Raw genomic sequence first — 27,204 nt, 5'->3', positions numbered from 1 at the left:
CTAAGATTTTTCCTATTTCTCTCCATTTATTCATTCCACATATAATTTTTGAGCTCCTACTATGTAGAGTCACATCATGGGAGGAACTGGAGATACAAGAGTGAAACAAACATAGTCCTTGCTCTGCAGCAGCTCACAGTCTGTTTAGAGAGAAACAGTGCTACAGATCCCCACCAGGGTTCACAACCTCCAGGGTACGTTGTTAAAACTGAGCAGGGTTAGTCTAGAATGGGGAATTTCTCTGTGTGTCTCCATGCCCCTTGGAGCATAGATAACTGAGAGTTAGAGCTAAGGGCTTGGATCGCAAAAGATTGTGATACAGTCTGATTGCCTTCCGTGGCCCTTTTTGACAGGTCTTCATTTATTTATCAAATATTCACTGAACTCCGTTGCTGTGCCCAGCATTGGGCTTGAGGCAAAGTGTAGATCTGTTTCGAATGTCATTCAGACGAAGGCAAGACATCCACGCATGGTAAACGAAATAGTAAACAAGGCAGTAAAGCCGGAAGAATACTTGGTGGCGTGTGATGTTTTGTGATATTCAACTGCTTAACGTCTCGGACCTGACCGCACGGCTTCTGTCAGGAGTTCTTTCCTGGGCTGTGAAATTAACAGGTCTGGCCGGGTGGACTTTCATCCCGAACTCAGGCAATGTAAACCCACTCATTTCAAAGAGCCGAATCTAAACTGACCCACCGGGCCACCGTAGGGACGGTTTGCTGACCGACGCGCGCAAGTCTTCAACCCCTCGATTAGTTAGAGGGACTCGCATCATGTGACCAGTAGCAGCGTCTCGATTGGCTGGTTCCTCTCTGGGCCTCCCTCCCCCTCCCCCTTGAGTGGGATGGAACGCTAAGAAAAATTAGGCGCATGCGCAGTGCCTGAATTTCCCTGGCCACCCGGAGTGGAGCGGCCGGGTTGGGCGACAAACAGGCTGTGGCTAGGGGGGAGGGGGAGAGGGCATTTGCTCCTTCGGGACTTCTCACGCCTCCTAATTCCGTTGGGTGTGGTTTGGTCCGCACACAGGGTCCCGCAAGCCAGCTTAAGCCCACTCCCTTGTGAAAGGGGAAAGTAGCTCCCGCGGAAAGCAGTTAAAGTTGAGGGGAGTGTGAGAGACGGAGTTCTCCCCCATGCTAGCCGAATGGTGCGGCCCTGAGGTGGTCCTGGAGCCGGCCCGACGTGTCTGAGAGAGGCCCCAGGGGGGCGGGGAGGTGGCCCGCGGAACGCGGGTTCTGTGAGGAGACGTGGGGAAGATTCGACTCTGAGAAGAGGAAGAGCCGGATTGAAAGGGAGCGAGGCCGCTGAGGGGGAGGGGGCTGCCAAGATGGCGTCGGCCTCCTCTGGGCCGTCGGCGGTCGGGGTTTCATCCGTGGATCCCGGGGTCTCTTCCGGTGCCTCGTCCTCAGGTAATCTGGGCGAGGGTGGCAGGGGGCTGACGACGATTGTGCGATGGGAGCAAGAGCGAGACCTGGGAGGGCACCTGTAACTGGGGATGTCCGAGGAGTTGCCGGTAAGGAGGACAGAAGGCTGGGCTTTCAAAGAGCAGGGCTTTCCGAGCGGGTTGGGGGCGTCTGAGGAAAGGATGGATTTGATTGAGTAAAGGGAAGCTGTCAAAAACGTTGGCTGTCCTCGAGAAGACCGAGTTGAGGACTTTAAGGAGGAGGGTTAGGAAGGGATGGAGATTGAAGATGCGGGTAGAAAGGAAACAGAAGGGAAATGGAATGGAGTAGAGAAAAGTAAAGTAAATGGAGGCCTCGTAAGTAGAGAGGAATTACTTAGTGAGAGAGGCAGGTAGAATCCAGGCTGATTGTGGGATTAATTGGATAAAAATGTGGAATAGAATCCAGGAGACTTAAAAGGTATTGAAGAGTTATGGGATGCTTTAGATTGCTAGGGAGTTAGGGAATTGTAAATTTTGTTGGAGATGGGAGTTACTGGAGACGTCGTTTTCCTCAAGAGACTCCTCGTGATGCCTCATTCCTTCTCATTCGTGGTACCCCCCCATCCCCCGCGCTCACACAGTCTCATCCATATTTTGTAAAGCATTCTCCTTTGATGACTCCCATTTCTAGACTGCCCAGCTTTGGAAAGAGTGGGACGTTTGGAAGAGAGCCTGAGGAATGTGGAAAACTAGAGTTAAAAGACCCTAAAAGCAGGTGGGGAAGGTGGAATGATGGAGTCTTGAATTGCAGTAGAGGCTGAGAGAGTGATGTTGAGAATTAGGCTTGAGGATGGAGTGGAGGATGGCTCTAAGTCCTGTAGGGGACTATTGCATAATAGGCAGTGGACTGGAAGAATGCTTAGGCTCCATCAGGAAATTGGCTAGGAGAATGAAGCTAGGGAATATAGCTCAAAGTAGGTAGAAACTGTTGAAGATTGAGGGAGGGCTGAGGATCCCACAAGAAAAGCAACAGATTGTATGTAGGAGGGAAAATGTGTGTCGTTGGGGGATTGTGTGTGTGGGGTGGGGGAGTTTGAGTTAGAAACTGTTCTAGAGCTTACATCAGAAATGTCTGATGTTCCGCAGTGACTGTTGCCTCTACACTGTGAACAGAGAGGCTGCCAGATGTTGGATGCTTTACTTGAGATGTTGACATTTCCTTAGGCCTGGGATTGCACCCCAGCCGGTTTGAATTGGCTGAATAGAGAACCACCTTTCATATTCTAGCTCAGATGAGCGAATACATGGTCACAAATATCTTCTTCATAAGCTGCAGTTTTATTTATGTACATCCATTTTTAGTTTCCTGAGAGATGATTTTTGCCTTTCCTGTAAAAGCATTAGAGGGCCAGAACAATTCATGTTGCATTCCAAGTATGAAGAAGGATAAAGCAAAAATGACAGGGTTTTGTTTTGTTTTGTTTTTTTTAAAGATTTTATTTTTTCCTTTTTCTCCCCAAAGCCCCCCGGTACATAGTTGTGTATTCTTCGTTGTGGGTTCTTCTAGTTGTGGCATGTGGGACGCTGCCTAGTGTGGTCTGATGAGCAGTGCCATGTCCGCGCCCAGGATTCGAACTAATGAAACACTGGGCCGCCTGCAGCGGAGCGCACGAACTTAACCACTTGGCCACGGGGCCAGCCCCATGACAGGGTTTTTTTATATGTTACCTCCTTAATTTAAAATCTTTTCTCCCTTTCCCGCAGTACAGAAAGAAGAATGGTTGCGTGTAGTCCTTAAACTGAACTGTTAGCAAGACAGGTATTCTCTCTGTTAGAAACCAGAGGTTAATCTTAAAATCCGTGTTTATATCCCAAAATTGATTCAGCATCTATCTCATGGAAGTGTTGGCCAGGTGGACAGATTTAGGAGTAGAAGGAAATATTTCTTTATCACTTACTGATACATCTTCCTCCTCTTCTGTTTTTACTCCTACTTTGGATAGCCCTACTGTCTTTTTTCAGATGTCACTATTTGATATTTTTGTATGTTTATATGTATCCTGCCAGATCCTAGGGCTAGCAATTAGTAAATTAGGTTGTATAAATGTTTATCCTATTGTGTTTTCTCCAGAAAGTTAAATACTGGGTTTCAGTGGACTTCACAGCTCCTTGACTCCACTATGTTCATATGTGAAATCAAGGTGTAAAAATCTCTAAAAATAAATAGCTTTAGATTCCTTTTTTTACTTTTGTTTCTTACACCTTTCTTATCTGCTTCTTTGGCAAATATTGAAACAGATTAAGAAATTAAGAAAAATTCTATTCATAAATAGTCCTGAAAACATTATGGGATTATGGTATGCAGATATATGGTGCTGACTTTTGTTGTGTATCTGCATGTTTACTTAGGTTTGGGCTTGGTGAATTTAATTTAATAGAATATTTCGTTTCAAGGATATGTTTTTGAAGAGGATAAGATGTTTGATTCTGATGCAAAAAAGGCTATTAAGAGTAGGTTTTATTTGTGATTGCAGGAGAGTGGTGCTCTGTCTGGATAGTACCTGGGAAGTTAGGACATTGGAAGGAATAATCGATGGTTTAGGATTTCCTAAATTGTTAAAGGCTAGAAGGCTAGCTTTGTAGAAATTCAAGATAGGAGATTGTGTGTGTGTGTGTGTGTGTGTTTTCACCATCCTAAAACCAGTTTATTATTCTTAGATGTTTAGCTGAACTCAGCTTAAATTTTGATGAAAACTCTGAAATCCTAAGGGCAAAAGATTCTCTGGCACTGTTGAAAATGGATACAAAATAAGAATGTCAGATTCAGGGACAGAGTGATGTTTTAGATGAGGCATTCATTACCTTTGGAGGCTCAAAATCTTTTGGCATTCAAATTAGAAAGGACAGGTTATTTAGAACAGTTCTTCCTTGCCAGTATTAAACCATTGTCTAGATTATCTCACCATTAAGCTATAGCTGGTCTTTTATGCTGCTGACAAGTGATATACAAAGGGTAGGGCAAACTATATGCTTGTAAGAGATGTTCGACATCTTTTCCCATTGGAATAATTACCATGTTTGGATTTGGGGGAGGCAGTTATAAATGAATATCAGCTTACAGCAGTCATCATCATGCGCTCGTTCTTACACTTGGTTGTTAATAGAAGGCAATGCAGTTTGCCATCTAGTCTCAGCTGTTTGGTGTGTAAAGGAAATTTATCCCTTCTCTTGCTTTCTCTCCTATCCTCATTATTTGGACAATGGCAACCCCATTCTCATTATTTGGACAGTGGCATCACTTAAAAATAAAATCAGCAGAGATGAGGTGCTTTGACAGTGCAGCCATCTGTCACACCAGCATATAGAGAGCCTGTTTCGCTATCTGTAGTTTGGCTAGTCCATCAAGAGCTTGAAATTAAGCCTCTGAGTCTCCTTTTTACTGCATGAAGGGAGAAAAGATTTTCTGTTTTGGAGGCTTGATTTGAAGTTGGTGGAGGAGTTAGAAAGTAAAGTTAGAATGCGAAGGTGTACACTGCGCCCCTGAAATAAGAGCTGTGTGTTAAAATCACATGACTTCCCCCAGAAAAAGCTCTTAAAACCTTGGAAGATTATGAACCTGTAGCTTCTTTTACTTCAGACCAGAACATTTCTGAAATTGTCATCCTTCGCCTATATAATTTTATCATGAGCACAAATGATTTGGAGGTAACTTTACAGCTCCTTTCCTGACTTTTTTTTTCCATAACTAATGAGGGAAACACCAAAGGACTTGAAGCATTTTTGTTTGGGACCTTTGTAGTAGGGCTGGCCTCATCAGTCCTTGATTCTGGTGGCTTTATTCTTCCCAGCAGAGCCCCACCAGTAAATTATGCTGTAATCTGATAACTCCAAATGGTACGGATTTTGTTGAGGGTTTTTTGTTTGTGTTCTTTGTATACAGTGTAAGCCATTTGCAGATTATCCCTTTCCTTTCAGTTCTTCCACATAGTGACAAGTATTGTAGTTTAAGTCACTTTACTGGAGTGAGAAACTGAAATTTAGAAATGTAAAGAAAGAACACTATGTCATGTAGTCACAATATCACCAGGTACCATTTTGGTTGATATTTTGTAAGTAGGGAGAGATTTTTCTGTTTGCTTTTTCCACAGGGGGTTTTTACCCCCCTCCCCTTTTTTCTGTCCCCTTGGTAGATTCTGCCAGAAAACTGACATCAGAGTGTCATTGTTTTTTATTAATAACCATTTATTTCTGCCATGGCTGTTCAAGCCCAGTGTCAAGTGTAATTATACGGACTTATTAGGTATCCAGTATCTGATGTTAATTGGTAATATGTACTTACAAGTTAACTTTGACTATCAAAATAGTATGTTTTGCTTGTTAATTTCTGTGTGCTGTTCTGGGTTGTTGTAAAACCCTTCTGTTTAATAACTTTGCTCAAATAATTGCTAACTACCAGTTATTACGTATTTTATCAGCCTATTTTTCTTTGATAATATAGTGGAAGCTATAGCCTGTGAACTGAACAACAGAGATAACACCAGGCCAAAGAAAGAACTGGGTAAGAGGAAGGTAGTTGTTTTATCTTTTAAGCTGAATATTTTCTTTCCTAGAATTTTGAGATATTCTTACTTGACATAAAGAAAATGACAAGATCAAAATGGCTAGTTTCTTTTTTTCTCTTTCTTGTGTTTACTGGGCATATTTTCTTGATCAAGGAGAAAAGTATACTTCAGGAAATATGCTGTTCTTGGTCGCCTGGCAGAGGGAATCTCCCTGTCTCTGTTCCAAACCCTAGACCACCATTCAATCTCAAAGAGAGAGTGTTTGGACTGATGATGTTTCCTAGAGGAAACCCGTTCCTAGCCCATCTCCCCTATTGAGCTTCACTTCTCCACCCTTTCCTATCAAGAGAGCATTGTTTAGTTTCTACATATTTGTTGATCCTGTTTTGTTCATATCTCCTATGAGCTTCTGTTGTTTCTTTTACTGTTGTCTGTTTGACGTGAAGTTTTTTTCCTCAGCCCTTCCATCTTTTTAACCTTCGTCTCCGATCATTTTTCTTTCTCCTCTTGTAAAATTTTGGTCTGTTTATTTGTAATGGCTGTGTACAATATGTATTAATTGATAAACATATGATTCCTGAAAAGTCTCCTTATTGTTGGAGTCTGAGGAAGACTGGCAAAAAGAGAGAGGAGGGTAGAGTCCTTGTAGGGAGTTCAATATATCTTATTATTTGCCTTGTATACTTAACTGAGCATTATGGAATTAACCCAGAATAAGCACTACCTCAAAGGATCAGTGATGTTGATGGGGAGTGCGCTAAGGGAACGTAAGCAAGGGAAGTTGGAGGGAGAGAATGGGACGAGGTTTTTTAAGGATATATAGTTAGCTAGAGCATAGTAGCTTTCCTATGCAGTGTAGATAAAGTTTTCCTTGTATAAAAGGGATGGCAGAGAAGTAACTTGGCCATATGTCTGATTTCCTTGCATTAGAGGTTGGGGAGTAATTAGCTTGAAGTGCATTCTTGGGGCAGTTAATGCTCATTATAATATCATTAAAGTTAGACTTTCCCTGCTGAAACATGTACATTCCAATCCAGCAAGATTCATTGCTTTTCAAAGATAGATAGAGCCAGGTTTGGAAATAGAATTAGGAGGTGGCAATCTGCCAGGACGCCCAAGTACCTCTTGGCCATGGGTGGCTTATCCAAGAGATTCAAGTCTTTTAAGGAACTCAGATTTTTTACCTATTTCCAACCAAAGTTTTGGTGCCAAGAGATACATATTTGAGGCCTGAGAACCATGAAATTTACCTTGTAGAAATGGAAGCAAAACTTTATTACTAGAGGGAAATGTAGAGACATTTTAATTTCACCTCATTTTACAAACTAGGAAACTGAGGTTCAGAGAGATGGTTGCTAGAGGCAGAGATGTTGCATAAGGGCTGTACGTATGATATCAAGATGAGTTTTAGTAAACCTGTGGTTCATTCCTTGCCACTTAGTTGGCTCTTAGCTGAGGTGACCCCAGGACTGATAGATCAGACTGGTTTTAAGTTTTGTTTCTAGGAGATCTTCGCCTTTCTAACTTTTTTCTAGAAGATCTTTTGCAAAAGTTGACACCTACTAGGAAATAAAATTTAGCTTTTCTCTGAGATATGGCTTGGTTTTCTTAATTGGCTAGATTTAGCCCTTACTGAGGCTATGGTAATGGTACTTTTTTTTAAACACTCTCTCTTATAGCTGTGTGCTCAGCAATACTACTCAGGAGGCAGGCTGACATTTGAGACATATTTCTGAGTATTTTCATTTGGGGAACATATTGTGCCTCCCACCTGCAGGGATATAGTTAAAATCACTTTCAGTATTCCAGGTTAACGAGGAGCAGAGAGATTGCTTCAGATAGTCCAGCAAACAATAGGGCTGATCATGTTTTTGTTTTGTGTGGGTTTTCGCTTTTGCTTTTTTTGTTTTCTTATAAAACCTCTGGCTCTCAATCTTATCAACGAAGAGATCCCCTAGGAGTTAGCATTTTGCTTCCAAAAAGCCTGCTTGTCTCTTTGTGCTCTATGTAGGAATTATTGACACATTTATGTCGTAGTATTGGTAGGTCATTGAGCTGTCTCTGGGATTGCTTCTGTATGACCTGTTGAGGCAAAACTCCAGTTGTCTGAGGAATGCACATCCGGCCAGCCTCTAGCGTCCCCAAATTATATGTGTACTTCAAACACTGAAGTCAGTCACACACAGCCTCTTAGTTTCTCAGTTGGTAGATGATGTCATCTCATCTCCGACGGAAATGCTTCTGTTCTGAAAGCGCAGGGAGAGGCTCTGGTATTAAGGCCAGCTTTGTTTTGTTCCACACACTTGGGGGAAAACAACTTTTATTTTGGAGCTATTTACTGTCTGAAAATATCTTTGTTTCAGTTTTCTCCTCTTTTGAGGCCAGATCATTTCCCCCTCTGAAGTTTGCCTTTTTCACACTTCTCAAAATTAGATTGACGTTTTTTCTCTTCTACATTCTCTCCTTCCTCTCAGTAATGAATGTTGGTCCCCAGTGGTTCATTAGTAGCGAGCAAATTTATGGAGAGTCACAGTGGTGGTTTGCCAGGTGACTAGAAACCAGCCCCTCCAGTATCTTTTTCACAGAAAACACAAGTTAGGGTGGGGCCAAGGACCAAAATGGAGTGCTTCCTAAGAGTAGTCCAGAGTGACTCAGGAAAATTTTCTGTGACATGGTGTGATGAGTCAGCTTTATATTTTAGCAAGAATTGATTGGATTGTTTCCACTTTGGTACTTGCCTGGTTCAGCTGTTTTGAAATTATTTTAGTAACATTAAAGATTTCCCAGCTTGTTTTCATAACTTAGAGGCTAGATCGTTTATATTTTCCAAGTCTTGGCATTCAGGAGATATGCTGAAATTAAGTATCCCTATTGTATAGGAGAGTATTGATATTCTGAAGGATATGAAAGAGAAACCTGATTTTCGTGGAGAACCTCTTATATGTGCTGTTGTAGGCTTGTTTCAGGTTGCATAGGCATCTCAAAGTAATATGTAGTAGAGAAAAAGAGTGAGTGTATAGGAGTCATGCTTATTTGTAGCTTGGGATTGTCAGCAGCATTCTAGGTATTTTCACATTTTTCCTTCTAGTCTGTCTGTGCAGTGGCATAATATGATTGCAATGAGCTTGAAATTGTGTGTGAGGTGGCGAGTGTTGGTCTGTTTGTGTGGGACTGTTGAGTAGTGGTTTACTGGGAAAAATACGTTATAAAGCAGTGAGAATGACAATAAGCCACCCCTGTGTATCCCTTTTCTTTAATTGTTAAATTATCTATGTAATTATTTGTTATAGAAAATTTATATAGATAAGGAAAAATAGAAATTTAAAGTTAAAAATTAACCTAATCCCACTATCCAAGATAGTCATATTTTAACATTTTGGTATGTAATCTTTTGGAACTTTACTGTGTGTATAAATACATGTGAATTTATAGATGAGTTTTTTACAAAAGTAATTGTACTGTATAATTTTTTTATCTTTTTCCACTCAACAATTTATTGTGACATTCTATCCGTAAATATACATAAAAACAATGGTTATATACTCTTCCATTTTTTGACTACACCGTGATTTATATCACCAATCCCCTACTGTTTAGATTCTTTCCAGTTATAGTATCTATCCAGTTATAGTTATTATATACAATGCTGCAATGAATATCTTTGTATATACATCTTTGTCCACTTGACTAATTATTTTCTTAGGATAAAGTCCCTCTTTTGGATCAAATTGTACATATTTGTTTTTAAGGCTTTTTGCTAGTGGAAGACCCTCAAATAAAATATATATACATTCTTTTTTAAAAAGATAGAAACCTGCATGCAAAGGAGCATTATACCTGAAACTTTTTGTTTTTCCTTCTTCTGGCCAAAGTCTCCCAGTACATAGTTGTGTGTTCTAGTTGCAGATCCTTCTGGTTCTGCTGTGTGGGACACTGCTTCAGCATAGTTTGATGAACGGTGCTAGGTCCACACCCAGGATCCAAACCGGTGAAGCCCTGGGCCACTGAAGTGGAGTGTGCGAACTTAATCGCTTGGCCATGGGGCCAGCCCCCTATATCTGGAAATTTTTTGCCACTCGGAAATCCCTCCAGAGTCGAATGATTTGGGTTACAAATTTTGTGACCACTCCTGCAATTTTTCTGCCAGAACTTCTCTTTCTTTTGCTTTTTGGACATTTACCTAGAACTGCAAAAAAAAAATCATCTCACATTTCACAGTATGGTGCTGGGGATCATGCCAGCTCCTCTTTATAATTTTAAACTTTAGAGGTTTTTTTTTTTAAATGGGCTTATTCTGCTGTGAGTAAGTAGAACCCCAGAAGTAAGTGATAACTTTCTGTTTTTCCTCATCTAGGTTTCAACTTTCTGTGCTGTGGGGTCAACCGTAAGAGAGGTAGATCTGATGCATATCTGTGCTGAAGAAGCATGAGCTCCCTGCAGTAACTAGCAGCCAACTCCTCTTCCCCATAACAATTGCAGACTTTTTGAAGTGGTAGTGCATGGTCTTCTGGGAAGGCTGTGGATGTCTTAAGCATTATTTGACTTTAGCTCCCATTTCACTCTGCCCTCTCCAAAAAAGATGCTATCTTAACATAGAAGTATCTTTTCTCACAGTCCCACGGTATAATATGAATCAGTCAACTACCTTTTTGTCTCCTTTGAAATCCTCCCGTAACTTCATTTCTTTTTGTTTCAGTAAATGAATCTCAACTCTTTGTTTTCCCTTTCTGCTGCTTCTCTCATTTCCCCTGACCCTTCCCATCCTGTAGATGGGGTTTCATAATTCACAATGATAATAATAATTACTAGTACTTATAGAGCAGCATTCTATGTTAAGTGGTCTACATGACTTACCTTATTTAATTCTCATAACAACTCTGTGAATTACATGTTATTATTTCTCCATTTTATAGTTGAGGTAACCAAGGCCTAGAGAGTTTTAAACAACTTGTCCAAGGTTACCTGGTTAGTAAATGGTGGATCTAATATTCAAACCTAGCAAACCTAGGTGTTCTGATTTCAGAGTCCACATTCTTACCCACTATGCTGTTATTGTTCCCCTCACTAATCTGAAAGTCTGTATGTGAACTAACATGACTTTATAGCAGATTAAATATTTGTTGTTGAATGGGTACTGACTGAACCAGGAGTCCTTGGTGAGGGAGAGAATGGTACAGAAGGGAACTTCCCCTTCTGACCTTAGCTATCCTAAAAAGCAAGAAAATTCTGAGCTCCTCCATGCATAATATGTGGAGTTATTGATCATTCTTTCAGAAAATATTTTAGAAGTTAGTGAGGACTTATTCCAAGGTAACTGATGCTGCAGTCAATTCCAAGATCCCTAAAACAAAACAAACAGGAGAGTTTGCCTATCAGATGCCCTCTTTTTGTCCATTGCAAATTCGGTAGTCATAAACCTTATGCTTTTAAGCAGAGCAAGTCATGGTTCGGCATACTCCAAAAAGAAAACTCCAATCTGAGATGAATGGAGCTCTTTCTTTTCCTCTGTTAAAGTTGTTGATGTCTTATTACAAAGACAAGAAGATACTTTCTACTACTACCTTAAATCTGTAAAACTGTGAAATTGCTCTTTCAAGTATTGGACTTGAAAGACAATTTCTGCTCCTCTAGCATGCTGGCATTGTCTGGTTCAGAACAAGGAATCTCATTAAAAGAAGTGAAACGTACTTTTCCATTATTTTTGCCAGTGACATTGGTGACTGTTGCCAGGGGAGTAGAGTGTCATTATTGTTAACTTCATTGAGAGGAACTAAAGAAGGAGGACTCTGCTCTTAACCCTCTATCAGTGAAAATGAAAAATAGATTTCCTTGTCCCAAGGGAAGGGGGTACCTCAAGGGAAGAAAACAGGTGTTCATATTGTCCATTTGTGGTTTGAAGATTTATTTAGCTTCTTAGAGGGTTCTTGTTCCCTTGGTGATTTCTTTTCCCCCTGGATTCTAGGTAGCCAGGAAATTGAAGGCAAAAGATGGTTTAGAAGAGAGTTGAATTGGGGGTTAGGAATGAGGAATGTGGATTTAGGAATTCTGGCTCTTTTACCGCCTTTGCTCTGTGATTTTGAGCATCTCTCTCTCTCTTTTTTTTTAGATTTTATTTTTTTCCTTTTTCTCCCAAAGCCCCCGGGTACATAGTTGTGTATTTTTTTAATTGTGAGTCCTTCTAGTTGTGGCATGTAGGGTGCCGCCTCAGCATGGCTTGATGAGCAGTGCCATGTCTGCGCCCAGGATTCGAACCGGTGAAACCCTGGGCCACTGAAACAGAGCCCAAGAACTTAACCACTCTGCCACGGGCCAGCCCTGAGCATATCTCTTATATTCTGCTCTTACTTATGAAAAGAGGATTAGACTAAAAATCTCAAAGCCTGTCTAAATTCTTTTTCCCCCGAGGAAGATTCACCCTGAGCTAACGTCTGTTGCCAGTCGTCGTCTTTTTTTTCGCTAGAGGAAGATTAACCCTGAGCTAACATCCATGCCAGTCTTCCTCCATTTTGTATGTGGGATTCCTCCACAGTATGGCTGATGAGTGGAGTAGCTCTGTGCCTGGGATCCAAACCTGTGAACCCAGGCCGCTGGAGTGGAACACATGGACCTCTAACCATTTGGCCATGGGGCCAACCCCTGAATAATTTTTTTTTTTTTTTAAAGATTTTATTTTATTTTTTTCCTTTTTCTCCCCAAAGCCCCCCAGTACATAGTTGTATATTCTTCCTTGTGGGTCCTTCTAGTTGTGGCATGTGGGACGCTGCCTCAGCGTGGCTTGATGAGCAGTGTCATGTCCACGCCCAGGATTCGAACCAACGAAACACTGGGCCGCCTGCAGCGGAGCGCGTGAACTTAACCACTCGGCCACGGGGCCAGCCCCCTGAATAATTTTTTAATAATATAAATGGTTATTGATTTTTTAGTCTGAAAATGGGCAAGTAGCTTCACTTCTGGCCAGAGGAGCTGAGGTCTCAACTTGTTCTATTTAAAAATCAACTTTCATTAACAGCTATAGATTTCAACCAGATTGAGCGTGAGCAGGCAAGAATAAAAAAAAAAATTCCCCAAGTGAGTACACCCTTGTTTCTCTAGATCTTTTACATTTTCTTCTTTTCGCAGAGGAACTAGGGCTCAAAATCACTGTGGTTGCCTCTGTCATCATCTGTTGACCCACTCACAATAAGTTATTTGAACCATTATTTTTTCTGATGCAGCCTGTTTGTCATAGCTTTAGTTTTTGCTTCCAAAGTAGAGCAACATTAGCTAGTTGTTTAGAGTGCTTCTTGGTCCAGCGTCTCTTAGTAAGTAGGAGTCCCATAGTCAGGAAGAAAACAAACTATGGACATGAATTGGGAAGTCAGTATAAGAGAAAAACAGTTTCACTCTTAGAACTTGATCCTTGATGCTTAACTTTTACCCGAGAAAACCTCTCAAAATAGACCAGCTCAATGAAGAAGATGGATTATCCAGACTTGCTTTCTTTTATTCTGTGGTATTTTTCCCTAAACTTCTAATTATAGAATTTTTCAGACATACACAAAGTAGAGAGAATAGTATAGTGAACCTCCATGTACACGTCAGCCAATTTCAACAGCAATGTTTTGCCAATCTTGTTACATCTATTCTTCTCCATTCTCCCACCTCTAGCCCTTGGAATATTTTAAAGTAAACCCAGTCTTCATGTGATTCCAGCCATAAATACTTCAGAGTATATTTCTCCAGATAAGGACTCTATTTTGGGGAGAGAGGGAGGGAGGGAGTTGTAGCATAACCACAGTAGCTTTGTCACGTGTACAAAACTAACAATACAGTCATGGAATGTTTTGGTCAATAATGGGCCGCATATACAATAAGATTAGTGCCGTATAGGCTAGGTGTGTAGTAGGCTGTACCATCTAGGTTTGTGTAAGTACACTCTATGATGTTAGAACAACAACGAGATTGCCTAACGATTCATTCCTCAAAACGTATTCCCATCCTTAAGTGATGCCATGCCTGTAGTTACAGGATTTCTCCTCTTGAGGCTCTTGTCTCAGAAGTCTTTTTAGTTTCTTTTCTAATCAGCATCCAGACAAGTTTCACACATTATATTTGGTGGATATGTCTCAAGTCCTTAATTAAAACAGTTCCCACATAGTGTGGTATTGTTTTGAGGGCCAAACGAGATATGTTTGTAAGCTTTTTTTTTTTTTAAAGATTTTTTAAATTTTTCTCCTTTTTCTCCCCAAAGCCCCCCGGTACATAGTTGTATATTTCGTTGTGGGTCCTTCTGGTTGTGGCATGTGGGACGCTGCCTCAGTGTGGTCTGATGAGCAGTGCCATGTCCACGCCCAGGATTCGAACCAACGAAACACTGGGCCGCCTGCATCGGAGCGCGCGAACTTAACCACTCGACCACGGGGCCAGCCCCATGTTTGTAAGCTTTTAAAGTGCTTTACAAATATAAATTGTTTGGTCAGTGGAGAGAAATAACTTTTCCAAAAACCTATCAGTATTTCAATTTAGTCTTATAGTCAGCATTAAGGAGAAATAGGAGAATGTGGAGATGCCCAAATGATGAAGAAAAAAGAAATACTGTGAGTTCCTCCAGGTCAGGAACATATAACTGTGCCTAGCATAATTCCTGACACATACAGATGATCAATAAATAGTTGTTGAATAAATCAGTGGAGAGGGGAAGCAGAAATAATTCAGCAGGGCCGGCCTGGTGGCATAGTGGTTAAGTTTGTGCCCTCCACTTTGGTGGCCCTGGGTTTGCAGGTTTGAATCCCCAGCATGGACCTAGCACTGCTGGTCAAGCCACACTGTGGTGGCATCCCATACAAAATAGAGGAAGATTGGTGCAGATGTTAGCTCAACAACAATCTTTCTTAAGCAAAAAGAGGAAAGTTGGCAACAGGTGTTAGCTCAGGGCCAATCTTCCTCACACACACAAAAATAATAATAATTCAGCATTGAACTGGTGCTGAGATGTGTTAAAATTGAGTGAATGAGAAGAAGCTGGCCCAGGACTTTCTCTATAGCATTTATAGTCAAGCTGTCAGCCTCTATACCCCGCCTTGGGTAATGTGCTCTCCTCTCTTGTAACACATGCCACATTTCCTAGTGTGGACTGAGGATAATGTAGGCATTTTAATAATAATCCTTCAGAGTTTTGGCTTATACGGGAAGAGGCAGGTTCCAAATTCCTAAGGAGAAAGCTTGTTCCCTGAGAAAAGTAAGTTTTAACATTGAAACTCTGCCTTATGCTCAGTTTCCCCACCCAAGAAAGAAGATATATATACAGATCATGAATATGGATTATAAGATGATACTATGTCCTTATCAAGGGTATTTTTCACAAAGGTACCCGAAAAACTTTCTGTTGACCAATGTCTAGTCTCATCTGTAGGATTGAATGTCATACACTTTAAACATTGGCTGTCTGGCCTTACCAAGCTGGGTGTTACCATGCTGACTTGGTCATCTTTTTTTTTTTCACTTCTCCTCCTCCTTCACTTTCCTCCACTCCTCCTCCTTTTTCTGTACTTATAGAATTATGAGGTGAACAGGTACAGTGCTGGTGGCTCTTCAGTCTCATGGACTTCTTCAGTAGACGATTTCTCATTGGTAGAGCCTTGGGCCAAGTGTCAGGCATTAGCAGACAGTACCTGGTTCTCTGAAATGTCTCTGCTCTTCGTCGGGTTTCTGGGCCAAGCTGATGTTACAGCAACATTGGTAAAATTCTCTAGATATTTTTCTCTTCCCTTCCATTCTTCTTTGGTAGGTTGAAGCTCTGATCTGTACCCTAGGGGCAAAACTTCAGGCAAGGAAGAGAGTAAGTCTTGGGTCCTGATTCTCCTTCTCCTTGGTCTGATGATGATTATTTAGATCCCAGTATCTTTCTGTTTTCAGCTCTAGTGTACTTGCGATTAATCCCAGCTTTGCAGCTGCAGATAGCTAAGCAGTTGGCACCAAAATTCCGCTGAGTGAAGTCCTCCCACCCTCATTCTGGTACTTTGCAAGAGTGTAGCAGCCCTAGAGCTACAAATTTGTGTGATAAAACTAGCAAAGGTAGCAGAGTAGAACTTGTTAGGGAGTAAGAAAGCCCCAACCTACCCTCTGCCTTGAAATCAGTTACCTGGTTTTTTTCCTCCATTGTTTATAACTTGACTTTGTCCAATGACTTCTTGCGTAGAGAGGAGGATATTTTTTAGGTGAGACTATCAGACTGTTGGACTGGATGCTGACTTTTCTCTTCTGCCAGATCCCTTCCAAACCTCTTCCTCTCCAGTAAAAGAGGATGCATAGGCTGGCCACTGACCAAGGAGTCCAGAATCAGTGTTTGTTTTCTCAAGTGGAAGCATACTGATTTCCTCATTGGGAACCACTGATTTGTAGTAGATGATATGTTGGGGGTGGCTGAGGAGTTTGGGAGGAGCCAAATACTTTGATATGCTAATTAGCATTTCATGAAGTTGTAGGTAATTGAACATTAAACCTTGCTGTGGGCCCAACTTTGCACTTGTGTTAGAAATCACACGTAAAAACATATGTGTATAGCGCTTTACAGTTTGTAAAGTACTTTGATTTAGCTTATCTCATCTAGTCTTTACATAAACATTCCAGTATAGGTTCCTCTTATTTTAGTTAAATATAGAAAACAATTTGCCTGATGTAACAGGAATTTGAACCCAGGTCTTCTGGTTTTTAAATAGCTCAGCATGTTGACCCTTGGCTAAAAGGTTGTAAGATACGAAAAGTTTTGACTATTTTTTGTTGTTGGACACCTTAAATTTTGCAGTAAGTCAGTAGCAGTTTTCGTCATAAATCTGAATCATCTTGGCTTATTGTTTCTTTGAAGCTTTAGCTTAGGGTTCCAGTCCTAATTTACCTAGTCTTTCACGTAGCTAAAGTCAACCTGATTAAAGATGAAGCATCCTATGAAAGGTGTAGGTTATTGGGCTCTGCTGTTTTCCCAGTTTTCTGGGTCATTTTATACAGCACATCTTCTAACAGCTAGATGACATTTCCCTTGCCTCTTTTTTGGGAAGAGGAATGAAAACCATCTGTTGCCCATTTTTTGCCATCCTGACTCACTATGGGGAAGGAAATTTGCTGCTCTGGTACCAGAAATACTTAGTCTGTGGCCTTTGTACCTCTAGGGGCTATTACAGCCTCTCCTCTGAGCCCAGCTATATTCTGAAATTCTCAGAGCTTTTGGTCATTTGTCTTAAACAATCATAATAGGAGCTTTACCTGATTGCACTTAATCACATGTGTTTCTCTTGCTGCGTCACCATTAAACCTTATTTATGGACTGGAACTGGGGTCTTCCTACTCAGGTATTAACTTATATTATTGAAGATCCACCTATTTTGACGACTCTTTCTAATTTTCTTTAATATGGCTAATATTTATTCCCTTTGAATTCTTTAGAGCTAGACTGAAACGATATATCAGTAGTCTTTGAAGATGAAGGCCAACATTCTCCAGTATGAAGGAGAGGAAGGTCTGTCTCCTTGAGTGATCATGTGTCTCTGATATGGTCATGGATGAAAGTTAGGGGGATGGCAAACCCTTAAGAACTGTTTTAACCTTTCAGAGTAGATTTTCTATACATACCATCTTTGAGTTCACTTTCTAAACATTCTTGATATCCTTCCTAAATTTAAATGGATAGAAGTCATAAATTATACCTATGAGATTTAACTACACACTTACACATCAGAACTGATTAAATATTTAGTAAGTAAAACTTACTTTAGTAGGTAAGTAAACGCCAGCAAAGCCATGTTGAGTTTACAGCAGAAATCAAGATGAGGATATAAGGATGCAGAATCAGTTTCTGCTTGCATGGAATGCTTTTTCATTACTTTGACATTGCATTTTCTCATCCTTAGCCTTCTCGTCTCCTTAGACCAACTCTTTACCTTTTTTTCTGAAGTAATTACTAGAGGAGTAAAGCACCATAGATATGCTCTAAAAGTTCTTATCTTTTTAGCTCTACAGGAAAAATTATTAATCAAGCCCCAGACTTTCCAGTGAGTCTTGGGTATCTCTTATCCTTCTTTTTTTCAGCCATGGTATCACTTGAGAGCCTCGGACTCTGATGGTTAAATGTATCAAGAACAGATATAATTCTCAGAGAAAATATAAACACTTGAGTAAGAAAAGGGTCTGGAACAAGAATGGAATATGTATAGGGGCTGTGTGAATATGGAGGAGGAAGAAGGAGGGACTTTTAGTCCTTATCCAAAAGGATCTGGTATCACAGAGATAGAGGCAGGAGCTCATTGTCAGGTTTAGTTTGACTCAAACTCTGATTGTTTCACTGTGATTGACAGAGATTATGTAAGTGTGTATGTACACACTTATGATTTTGTTTTGTTTATTTTTTAACAGCATCTGGAATCAAGAGACCCATGGCACCTGAGGTGAGTTTCATATTGATAAATAATAGTTCTGAAACTTTAATTCTGGGATGGAAGGATACCTGTTTATGACATATTTATTTTCCTCCTACTTGGATCTTGGAAGCTAGATGGGCTTCTACATCTCTTTGGTAAGCTAGAAATTATACAGCTACTCTTTTGTTGCAGTTTATTATGGATATTAGTAATAGCTCACATTTATTGAGCATTTTTTAAAATATTAAATGCAGTGTACCAGAGAGTAAGTAATGTATCTAAGTGCCGTTTATGGATATTCTTTTTTTCTTTCTTAAATTTTATTTTTCCTTTTTCTCCCCAAAGCCTCCCGGTACATAGTTGTGCAATTTTAGTTGTGGGTCCTTCTAGTTGTGGCATGTGGGACACCACCTCAGCATGGCTTGACAAGCGGTGCCATATCTGCGCCCAGGATCTGAACTGGCAAAACCCTGGGCCACCAAAGCGGAGTGCACGAACTTAACCACTTGGCTATGGGGCCGGCCCCAATATTCTTATTTAATCCTGCAAACAACTCCTATGCAGTAATTGTGTTGTTATCTGTTTTATAGATGAAGAAAGAGAGGATTAGAGATTCTATAGCTTGCCCAAGGTCACATAATAACTGGGATTAATAAGGCTGGCATTCAAACCCAGACAGTCCAACACTAAAACCCACTCTTGTTTTGCTCTTAGTGCCCTCCTGTTTGCATAGCTTTAGTGAATTTGAAGAACTCCTTTTAACCATAGAGAAGCTGTTAATTTCCTAAGTTTTTTTTGTCTGTGCAGAATATCTTCCATTTGCCTAACTTTCTTCTCATGGAGTAGTTCCCAGCCCTCCTCTTTTTTTTTTTTTTTGAGGAAGATTAGCCCTGAGCTAACATCTGCTGCCAATCCTCCTCCTTTTGCTGAGGAAGACTGGCCCTGAGCTAACATCCATGCCCATCTTCCTCTAGTTTATATGTGGGACGCCTGCCACAGCATGGCCTGCCAAGCAATGCCATGTCTGCACCCGGGATCCGAACTGGCGAACCTCGGGCCCCTGAAGCGGAACGTGCACACTTAACCGCTGCACCACCCGGCCGGCCCCAACCCACCCTTCCTCTTACTTCTTGCCTCTCTCCTGTGTTTTGCGAAGAGGCCTCAAAATGTGGGCCCTTTTGGCCTGGGATTTTAGGGTTTTCTCTCAAAACACCTTCCAAGATCTGTGAGGTTATATACTGAGGGTTTTCTGACACTAAGGGCCTTAGCAAGAAGAATAGAACTTGAATACCAGGGCCCTACGATCATGACATCCTGTTTCCACTAGTCTTTTTTCTTCTGGCTTAGTGACTTAATGAGTATTGATGTCATGAAGAATACCTTCATGTCTCTTGTGCTGGTGTCTTGGCTGTGGGGACTAGCCTTCTAGGCTCTGTTCTACTGGTTTTACTCCTTCCGTATTTCAGGGTCTGTCATGTGGGTGGAAAACAAATCCATATCACGATCTCAGGAATCTCTTCTGGGCACTGAGGCCCCTGTCTCAGAGGAGTCATCTTATTGCCTCAGCCTGGGCTTGCACTACTTCTGTTTGTCAGTGACTAGATTATTTCTGCTAGCAAATTCAGTTTAAGCAAAAAGTGTTCCAGTTGGGTTGAATGTTAGAGGGGTAGTAATTTCGGGAAGGAGACTGGTGAAAAAAGAAGGATTCTAAGCTGTCTTCCTTTTGTGAACTGAGGTTTATCCTTTTTTCTGGGCCTGCCATGTCCTACTTCTCCTGTTTCTCCTTTTCTTTGATGATACTCATTTTTATTTTCTATGTCATCTTTCTGAGGACCAGAGGTGAAATATGTGTCCTTTGGAATTTTCTTCTGTGTTCTTTTAGCCAGTTAATTCTTTGAGAAGCAACACTATAGTTGTGTGTTTGCATGGAGTGGGTCTTCTGAAGATTTTATGAAATGTTCTTAACCTAAAAAGGGTGTGGTGAGTGGTTTGTTTTGATGTACTGTTGGTACTTGGTAGCTCTGTGGTGTATTCCTTGGGAATCATATACTAATCTTGACTCTTCTTTTTCTAGGTGCCTTGTTCCTCTGGCATGCCCATCAAGAAAATAGGCCACCGAAGTGTTGATTCCTCAGGAGAGACAACATATAAAAAGGTGTGTCTGGGTGGAACCCTTTCATCCTATTCCAGGATGGGACAGTTCTGTCCCCTTGATATTTTTCACATACTACCCATTTCTTGATATCCCAAACCTTTGTACAACAGCTATCATGCAACTTGGACTTTAGAATTTACTTCACAAAGGGTAAACTGTCTCCTGTCTGTATATGTGTGTTTAAATGAGAATATTCTTTTTTTTTTTTTTAAATTTAAAATAATATTTTATTGAGGTCACGTTGGTCTATGACATTGTGTAAATTTCAGGTGTAGCTTATTATATTTCAGCTTCTGTACAGACTGCATCAAGTTCACCACCAAATGTCTAGCTTCCGTCTGTGACCATACGCAAGTGTCTCTTTACCCCTTTCACCCTCCCCCTGCCCCTTTCCCCTCTGGTAACTGTGAATCTCCTCTGATTATGCATATGTGTGTTTGTTTATCTTCCACATGTGAGTGAATTCGTACAGTATTTGCTTTTCGCTGTCTCGTTTATTTAGCTTAGCATAATACCCTCAGTGTCCATACATTATGTCGCAAATGGCACAACTTTGTCATTTTTTATGACTGGGTAGTAGTCCACTGTGTACATATATACCACATCTTCCTTATCCATTCTTCCACTGATGACCGCTTACCTTGCATGCAAATACTGGCTATTGTGAATAATGTGTCTATGAACATAAGAGTGCATATATCTTTTGAATTCATGTTTTCATGGGTTTGGATAGACACTCAGAAGTGGAATAGCTGAATCATAAAGTATTTCTATTTTAACTCTTTGAGATATCTCCAGAGTGTTTTCCCTGGTGACTGCCCCAGTTTGCTTTCCCACCAGCAGTGTACAAGGGTTCCTTCTTCTCCACATCCTTAAATGAGAATATTCTTAATAGACAAATCTGGTGTTGAATGCTATTTCTCTGTGCTGAAGAAATTGGGTTTCCCTGTTAGATATAAGCCCCTAAAGCCATTCTTCCTTGCTGCAGGTAAGCATGTCTCTTGAAGTCTTTCTATCTATCTTCTGGTGCTGGATGTACATAAAGTGAAGGCTGGATCCCACCCAGCCTGGTGATACAGAGATAGATAGCAGACTGAGTGTTTTTCTTTTCATCTCTGTGTGTGTGGTGTTTTTTTTTTTTTTTGGGAAAGATTATCGTTTCCGCTGGTGAATAGGGTCTAGAACATCTGCTTTTTTTTTTTAAAGATTTTATTTTTTTTCCTTTTTCTCCCCAAAGCCCCCCAGTACGTAGTTGTATATTCTTCGTTGTGGGTCCTTCTAGTTGTGGCATGTGGGACGCTGCCTCAGTGTGGTTTGATGAGCAGTGCCATGTCCGCGCCCAGGATTCGAACCAACGAAACACTGGGCCGCCTGCAGCGGAGTGCGCGAACTTAACCACTCGGCCATGGGGCCAGCCCCCCTAGAACATCTGCTTTTTGAGCTATAGATATCAAATGTATTGAGAATGTAGTAATAATTGTCAAGAATAGAAAATTGAACTGATGAAGGGAAAACAAGAGAGAAGCATCCTGGGGTGTTGCCAGTTCTTCCGTTCTGGACTAATTTGGAGATGCTTAGGCGTCCCAAAGGGCAGTGTTTAGCCTCCCATTTAGGCATCTGTACCTTGTCTGATAGAGGGTGTGATTTCTTGGAGTCCTGTTTCTGGCCCATGTAAATTTTTCTTGTGTCTCTTCTGTGCCTTTATCTGCATTATCCCAAGTAATGACTGACTCATTCTCAGTCAGGGGTCTGACTCTCCTCGGGAATGGTCTCTGAGGCTTATGTCAATTCGACAGACATTTATTGAGCGCTTTTTTTTTTTTTAAGATTGGCACCTGAGCGAACGTCTGTTACCAATCTTCTTTTTTTCTTCTTCTCCCCAAAGCGCCCCAGTACATAGTTGTATATTTTAGTTGTGAGTCCTTTTGGTTGTGCTATGTGGGACGCCACCCCAGCATGGCTTGATGAGCAGCGCCATATCTGCACCCAGGATTGAAACTGGTGAAATCCTGGGCCCCCGAAGCAGAGTGCGCGCACTTAACCACTCAGCCACGGGGCCGGCCCCTATTGAGCTCTTTTTATGTGCTGAACGTTGAGACAAAAACATGAGTTTCTAGTCTAATTGGAAAGGCAAACACTGAAAAACTAGTTATAGTTTTAATGCCCAATGAGGACTAAGTAGAAATACAAGTATTATCTGATGAGGGGTTAGGGATGAGGGAGATCATTTAGAAGAAAACTATCCAAATAGAACTTGCTACAGTGGTTAAAATGTGCTATATATGTGTGGTTCAATATGGTAGCCACTACTCATACTTGAATGTAGCTAGTAAGACTTGAAGAAAAGCATTTTTAATTTAATTTAATAACTTAAAATTAAATAGTCGAGTATGGCTAATGAGTACAGTATTGGACAGCATAGATCTAGATGATGTGTTATTTTCCCATGGAATTGGAACCCTGGACTGTGAGATTGGGGCTCCTGTATTTGTGTTTTGACCACAGTACGATCATTTTAAATCTAAGTACTTCTCTCAGAAATAATTTGAATCTTTCAGGCTTTCGTCTTCAGTTAGGAGCTTTTTTTGCCACTCTGTTTTCCATGGAACACCCAGTCAGGCCCTCCCTTAGAGGTCTGAAGTTCCTGTAGCTAGGTGGTCAATCAGAATATCAGTTAATTTTAGTTACAGTCTTTTTTTTTTTTAATGCATAGTTTTGTGGGGTTTTTTTTGAGGAAGATTAGACCTGAGCTAACATCTGCCACCAATCCCCCCTTTTTGCTGGCCCTGAGCTAACATCCATGCCCATCTTCCTCTACTTTATGTGTGGGACTCCTACCACAGCATGGCTTGCCAAGCGGTGCCATGTCCCCACCCAGGATCCGAACCAGCGAACCCCAGGCCGCCAAAGCGGAACGTGCAAACTTAACCACTGTGCCATCGGGCCCGCCCTAGTTAGATTCTATATTAGATGAATAAAATGTTTGCAGGGCCCCAGATACTCTGAGGGCAGGAATTTTTGGAGTGAGACCTAAGATTGTTCTCTCATGGGGCCAGCCCGGTTGGTATAGTGGTTAAGTTTGCATGCTCTGCTTCAGCAGCCTGGGGTTCACAGGTTCAGATTCTGAGTGTGGACCTACACACTACTCATCAAGCCATGCTGTGGCAGCGTCCCACGTACAAAAAATAGAGGAAGGTTGACACAAATGTTAGCTCAGTGACAGTCTCCCTCAAGCAAAAAGAGGAAGATTGGCAACAGATGTTAGCTCAGGGCCAATCTTCTTCACCAAAAAAAGGAGAAAAAAAAAGATTGCTCTCTCAATATAGTACATAGGAAGGACAACCTGTCTAGCTGAGGCTGGCTTGGACAGTCCCACCCTTGCTACTCTTTATCTTCATGCCCTTCCAATCTTGCCAGGCTTAACTGCCATGTAAAGCATGGAGATGGGGAAACTGGTTTACCCCAGTTTAGTCTGAACTACTAGAAGGACATTTGCTTTTGAGTGCTCCTTCTGGCTCTTCCGTCTTGAGTTTTTATTGCTATGATCAGATTTAATAGTAGAAACTTTCATTCTCTTGTTTCTCAGACAACCTCATCAGCCTTGAAAGGTGCCATCCAGTTAGGCATTACTCACACTGTGGGGAGTCTGAGTACCAAACCAGAGCGAGATGTCCTCATGCAAGACTTCTACGTGGTGGAGAGTATCTTCTTCCCCAGGTACAGAGGTTACTGTTCAGGGGAGTGTCCTGGAAAGAACAGCTTTTTCATATCAACCAATTTTAGGGGTTCAGGTCTAATTCAAGCTTGTGTCCAGTCCTTAACCTGATCTTAATCAAGATGATGTGGGACTGGAGAATTTGGAGAGCAGATGCTGTCCTTTGGATGCTTCCATGAGCCTCTAGCCTGTGGAGTAAGCCGTAAAAAACAAAACAATTCAGTGCATTGGGTAGGAGGCAGTGTGATTCCCTGTGCCCAGGTCTTAATCCCCGTATTGTGCCTTTGCCCCACTAAGTAACTGGCTCACCTAATCCCTCTGGTTCTCTCAGGAGGGGTATATTGACCTGCCTCTGGGTGACTCTGAGTGTCTTCCCAGGGTAACTCCCTGGTTGACAGGGACTGGTAAGTTACGGCTGCTTCTCTTTAACCCCACAGTGAAGGGAGCAACCTGACTCCTGCTCATCACTACAATGACTTTCGGTTCAAGACCTATGCACCTGTTGCCTTCCGCTACTTTCGCGAGTTATTTGGTATCCGGCCTGATGATTACTTGGTAAGCTTCCAGATCTCAGGACCATGTGAATCTAGTATCTGAGGGGTACTCCCAAAGGAAGACTCCCACGGTCTTGCTCTAGTTTTTCTTTAGAGCAGAGTTGCATCTGTACTTGATTTCGGATTGGGCAGGCCCTGGTATCTCTGAACTTCTTGTTCTCTTCTCTCTGGGCCCCAGTACTCCCTCTGCAGTGAGCCACTGATTGAACTCTGCAGCTCCGGGGCTAGTGGCTCCCTCTTCTATGTGTCCAGCGACGACGAATTCATCATTAAAACAGTTCAACATAAAGAGGCGGAGTTTCTGCAGAAGCTGCTGCCAGGATATTACATGGTGAGGCGAAGAGGATTGCTGGCTGCCTGTGCTGCCTGCTTCACTCCTAGACAAGGCTGGGGAGGCTGGCTTCAGTGGGGCAAAACAATGCCAGTGCTTCTGTCTTAAGAACATAGTTCATTTTTGTGCTTTTTGCCCCATCTCTTTTGCCTATTTATGGCTAAAAGGGGTTTTGTTTATCTGTCCTGTCTTAAATTTTATTTGGCTTAGGCCATCCTGCCCAAAGGCAGAATTAAATGATGATTTTGTTTTCCATTCTAGATTGGGGAATGAGGTTGTTTACTTACCCTGCTAGTACTCTCTTCAGTCTTACTCTGACTGATTGCTCTTGGAGGTTCTGGAGATTTTAGAGAACTCTCTTTTGCTTCCCATCATACCCGCAAGAATGTACTATACCGAGGGCGAAGAGTTAAGACTTTTTCCACGCTGTCTTATCTTAAACCTGTCTGAAAGACTGTATCATACGTTCACTATCGTGACTGGTTACTATATTGGAGAGTCTATGGCTCAGCTTGGTGGAGATCCCATCATTGAGACAGATGTATTGGGAAATTTTAAATAAATATAGTGTGGGCTTATAGACAGATTGTACCTGAATCCCTTGTAGCAGATATAAGTGGCAACTTTTGCCCTTGAATTTCACTGAAAATCAACCAACTTGCTCTCCTAATTCTTTTTTTACTTTCGTACCCTCAGAACCTCAACCAGAACCCTCGGACTTTGCTGCCTAAATTCTATGGACTGTACTGTGTGCAGGCAGGTGGTAAGAACATTCGAATTGTGGTGATGAACAATCTCTTACCACGGTCTGTCAAGATGCATATCAAATATGACCTCAAGGGCTCAACCTACAAACGGCGGGCTTCCCAAAAAGAGCGAGAAAAGCCTCTCCCCACCTTTAAAGACCTGGACTTCTTACAAGACATCTCCGATGGTCTCTTTTTGGATGCCGACATGTACAATGCTCTGTGTAAGACCCTGCAGCGCGACTGTTTGGTGAGTTTGTCGTATTTCCTTCTCTGCTAGACACCAAAAATCTCAATCACTAAAACAACTTGGTTGTTCTTAGGCATCAAATCTAGAGATGGGACTCTCTTCTTTAGCTCCATATGTCCTAGACTTCGTTTAAAATAACTTTTACATTAGATCATTGCTGTATCCTTACATTTTTTTACTTTCTCCCTATTTATCGTCCCCAATGTGGCTTCATTTCCTTCTCTGCCTATCCTGGGCCTCATAATCATAGATTCTCCTTATTTTCATACCAGCACTATCCTTCCTCAGATCTTGGTCCTGCCTGCCAAATCCAAATTTATGTCTTGGAAGCTGAAGTGCTGCTGAAGAAAATCACACAACTGTATATACTGGCATCTCTACAGACTTATGATATCCAACTCCATTTGGGCCCTGAGTATTGCTTATCAATACATTTCCTGTTCTTCTCAGCAGAGATTTCAGATGATTGACACTCTCTTCAAATCATTTTCTCACTCCCATCCCCCAGCCTTGTTTCTCACCAAACTACCTTAGCTTTCTATTTTGTTCCATCCCTTTGTCCTGCCCCATCACCAGTTTATAAACATATCTGCACATACCATCCTTAGTCTCCGTTTTTTCCAACTTGGTGGCTTATTCCAGGTCAATCCCCTTTGTGCTCTACGTCCCATTCCTCCTTTTTCTTTAGGATCCTGCTTCTTAACTTGCTTCCTTTCCCTCCTCTGGCTCTAGTCTCTACTGATTGTTTTCTTTCTACACACAAACAGGCTTATCTCTTCTATCTTAAGGTTAGGTGGATTCTTTTCAACATCTTCATCTAATGATGCTTCTATCTCTCCTTTTCCTTTCTCTTCTCCTATTCCTACCTCAACCCACCGTGTCCTGGCTTTTGCTCTTACCACTTCAATTGAACTGCTCTCCCCAGTGACTACTTGATGCCAAATAGAGAGTGCTTCTTAGTCTTTGCTTGAATTTTCTGCAGCTTTTGACAGTTGACTATTTCGACTTTCTTAACAAGTCTTCTCTTCGGTTTTGTTACACCTTTCCCTACTGATTTTTCTACGTTTCTGATAGTTTTTTCTCAAACTGCTTTTGTAAGATCATCTTCCTCTACTCAGTCT

At 41.5% G+C, this 27,204-nt stretch overlaps 1 protein-coding gene across 20 annotated transcripts in view; it reads left to right on the top strand.

Moving 5' to 3' along the window:
* Positions 1 to 754: 754 nt before the first annotated feature.
* PIP5K1A (phosphatidylinositol-4-phosphate 5-kinase type 1 alpha) overlaps positions 755 to 27,204 on the top strand; it is a 36,453-nt gene continuing 10,003 nt past the window's right edge. For 2 of the 20 annotated variants that reach the window (XM_070266350.1, XM_070266341.1), the window contains exons 1-8: positions 875 to 1,406; positions 10,298 to 10,336; positions 18,328 to 18,359; positions 20,407 to 20,487; positions 24,074 to 24,204; positions 24,640 to 24,757; positions 24,935 to 25,087; positions 25,784 to 26,083. In XM_070266350.1, the coding sequence (XP_070122451.1) occupies positions 1,325 to 1,406; positions 10,298 to 10,336; positions 18,328 to 18,359; positions 20,407 to 20,487; positions 24,074 to 24,204; positions 24,640 to 24,757; positions 24,935 to 25,087; positions 25,784 to 26,083 (936 nt within the window). In that variant the 5' untranslated portion in view covers positions 875 to 1,324. Of the gene's footprint in view, positions 1,407 to 2,077; positions 2,157 to 5,879; positions 5,940 to 10,297; positions 10,337 to 17,361; positions 17,435 to 18,327; positions 18,360 to 20,406; positions 20,488 to 24,073; positions 24,205 to 24,639; positions 24,758 to 24,934; positions 25,088 to 25,783; positions 26,084 to 27,204 lie in introns of those variants that run through there. The other 18 variants (XM_070266349.1, XM_070266346.1, XM_070266353.1 and 15 more) reach the window with 16 other exon arrangements.

This window comes from Equus caballus, chromosome 5, assembly GCF_041296265.1.
Source record: "Equus caballus isolate H_3958 breed thoroughbred chromosome 5, TB-T2T, whole genome shotgun sequence".
In the NCBI taxonomy this organism is placed as follows: Eukaryota; Metazoa; Chordata; class Mammalia; order Perissodactyla; family Equidae; genus Equus; species Equus caballus.
The sequence above is the reverse complement of the archived record's forward strand: the minus strand, read 5'-3'. Positions and strand labels throughout refer to the sequence as shown.